Genomic DNA, 2,275 nt, shown 5'->3' on the forward strand with positions numbered 1-2,275 from the left:
GGAAACAGAGTAAAGCCTCACGGGGTCCTTGATGGGAAGGGAAGAGTTGGCAGTCCGGATTATTTCCGTGTCGACGGGAGTCTTAGAGTCGGTGACAGATAGTTTCTTGAGGGGAACCCCTGAGGATGAGGTTCCCAAGAGAAATCCTATTCCTGATACTCTAGTATGAATAGAGTTGATACTGGGCAGGCAGTGTGATGTAGTGGTTAAAGTGTCAGATGATCACTGGGGAGGTTTGGGTTCAAATCCTCTCTCAGCCATGAAGTTTACTAGGTAACCTTGGAGCAGTCACTCTCCCTCAGTCTGACCTACCTCACAGGGAACCCTGACCGGGATAGCCCAGGCTAACCTGATCCTGTCAGATCTCAGAAGCTAAGCAGGGTCGACCTTGGCTAGTATTTGGAAGGGCCACCTCCAAGGAATACCAGGGGCATGACGCAGAGGCAGGCAATGGCAAACCACCTCTGAAACTTCTCTTGCCTTAAAAATAAGTCGAGCTCACCACCTAGTGGTGCATAAGCTAGACACTGGTTCCCAAAGTGGGCAATACCAACTCCTGAGGGTGCTGGAATGATCCAGGTGGGTGGTCGGAGCCTTGGGTGCAATTGGGTGACATTGAATACAATAAGGGGGTGGTGGAAGCATAAAGAAAGAAAAGTCCAGAACCTATATAAAGCAGCCTTTTGGCGGTAGGCCAAATAATTTTGGGAACCTATGATAGAACTTCTGGCTGCCAGACAATCTTAGGATCTCCTGGCTATACTACACACACTGGCATATGGTAATTATTATTATTATAATTTCCTCACAGGATTGTTGTAAGGACAAAGGGGGGGGGGATCGGAGAACTATATATACTGTTCCGAGATCCCTGTGTATAGACGGATAGGTTTTATTAAAAATATAATTCATTAATTCAGGTTTATCACTCACTTCACCGCTCACCTAGGATTGCCAAGGCTGTTTTATGACAAAATTCATAGGAGGGGGAAAAAAGAGTAAACTATTGGCATGAATCCCCCAACAGCCTTTTAAGTTCTGTTCTCACTTCCATTTCCCCCAAAGCACCTTCCTTTTTGGGCATGCTTGTCACTTTCCTTTTGAAAATAATTTATATCCAAGTTCTAGAAGCAAGAGTGAGGGACCTGGTTTTTAAGGCTGCAGAAGAACATGGAGTCCCTGAGCTGTATATCTCCAAGGCGAAGAAGCTGTGCATTCCCTGAGCTTGAGGCCCAGGGCTAAGGCAGAGGCTCCCTATAAGTCCTCCCCTCCACAAATGTGACTCCCTGCGGAGTTACAGCAGGTTCACAAAAATTAATCTTGGCTCTAAAAACAGATATTGAACAGAAAAAGAAACCTTATGGAAAGGCTAGGCAAAGTGGACCACGTGCAATGCATGTAGAATAATATTGATAATAATCCTGGCATTCAAATGTCTGTTTCCCTGCAGTTTACCCAGTCTCCGCCCCTTGCTAGATGTTAACTATTTGCCCGTAATGGACATGAGGATCGCTCGGACCTTTTGTTTCACCAACGAGGGACAAGCCTTGTATCTCGGTTCTCCTACAGAAATCCAGCGACTGACCTTCAGCCAAGAGATGTGTGACAATCTGCAGGTGAGTCGTCTCTTCACACGTTACGGAGCACACAGGTTGGGTCTTGGGGTTCCCATAGGGTTGCCAGGTCCTTACCTTCTGCCGGCGGGGGGCTCCAGCCTGTTCCCTTGGATCTTCTGGTCACCATAGAGTTTTTAGCCAAATACTAGAGCATCCTCCGCATGACGTGCCTAGCGCAATGGCATCACTTCCGGGTGATGTCATCACACCGGCCACTTCAGGCGTGGTGGGGCTCTTTGAGGGCAGGGCTCCCCCACCGGCCAGCTGGCTGGCAGCGGATTGGGGTCCCTGAATCAGGGGAAAACTCACCCCCATCGGGTGGATGGCAGCCCTAGGTTCCCATCTGTGCCCTGTGGAACAGTCACGCCTGACTTGTAGGTTCTCCCAGGGCCTTTTTTGCAGGAAAAGCCCAGCAGGAACTCATTAGCATAATAGGCCACACCCAGCAGCAGAAACCTATTAGCATATTAGGCCACACCCTGACAGTGCAGCTCATTAGCATGTTAGGCCACACCCCATGCCTCCCTTGGTTTGCCCGGGCACCCTGCAGCTGTGGGGAGCCCGGGCAAGCCCCCCCTTGAAGGGAAGGGAAGGCAGTTTAAACTGCCTTCCCTTGGCTTGCCCGTGCGCCCCACGGCTGCGGGGAGCCCGGGCAAGCT

At 50.0% G+C, this 2,275-nt stretch overlaps 1 protein-coding gene across 1 annotated transcript in view; it reads left to right on the forward strand.

The window, feature by feature from the left end:
- Positions 1-2,275, forward strand: part of STXBP5L (syntaxin binding protein 5 like) — a 130,369-nt gene that overhangs the window by 115,921 nt on the left and 12,173 nt on the right. The window contains exon 23 of the mRNA XM_015421720.1: positions 1,451-1,616. Coding sequence (XP_015277206.1) covers positions 1,451-1,616 — 166 coding nt within the window. The remainder of the gene's footprint in view (positions 1-1,450; positions 1,617-2,275) is intronic.

This window comes from Gekko japonicus, unplaced genomic scaffold, assembly GCF_001447785.1.
Source record: "Gekko japonicus isolate JY-2015 unplaced genomic scaffold, Gekko_japonicus_V1.1 scaffold3278, whole genome shotgun sequence".
In the NCBI taxonomy this organism is placed as follows: Eukaryota; Metazoa; Chordata; class Lepidosauria; order Squamata; family Gekkonidae; genus Gekko; species Gekko japonicus.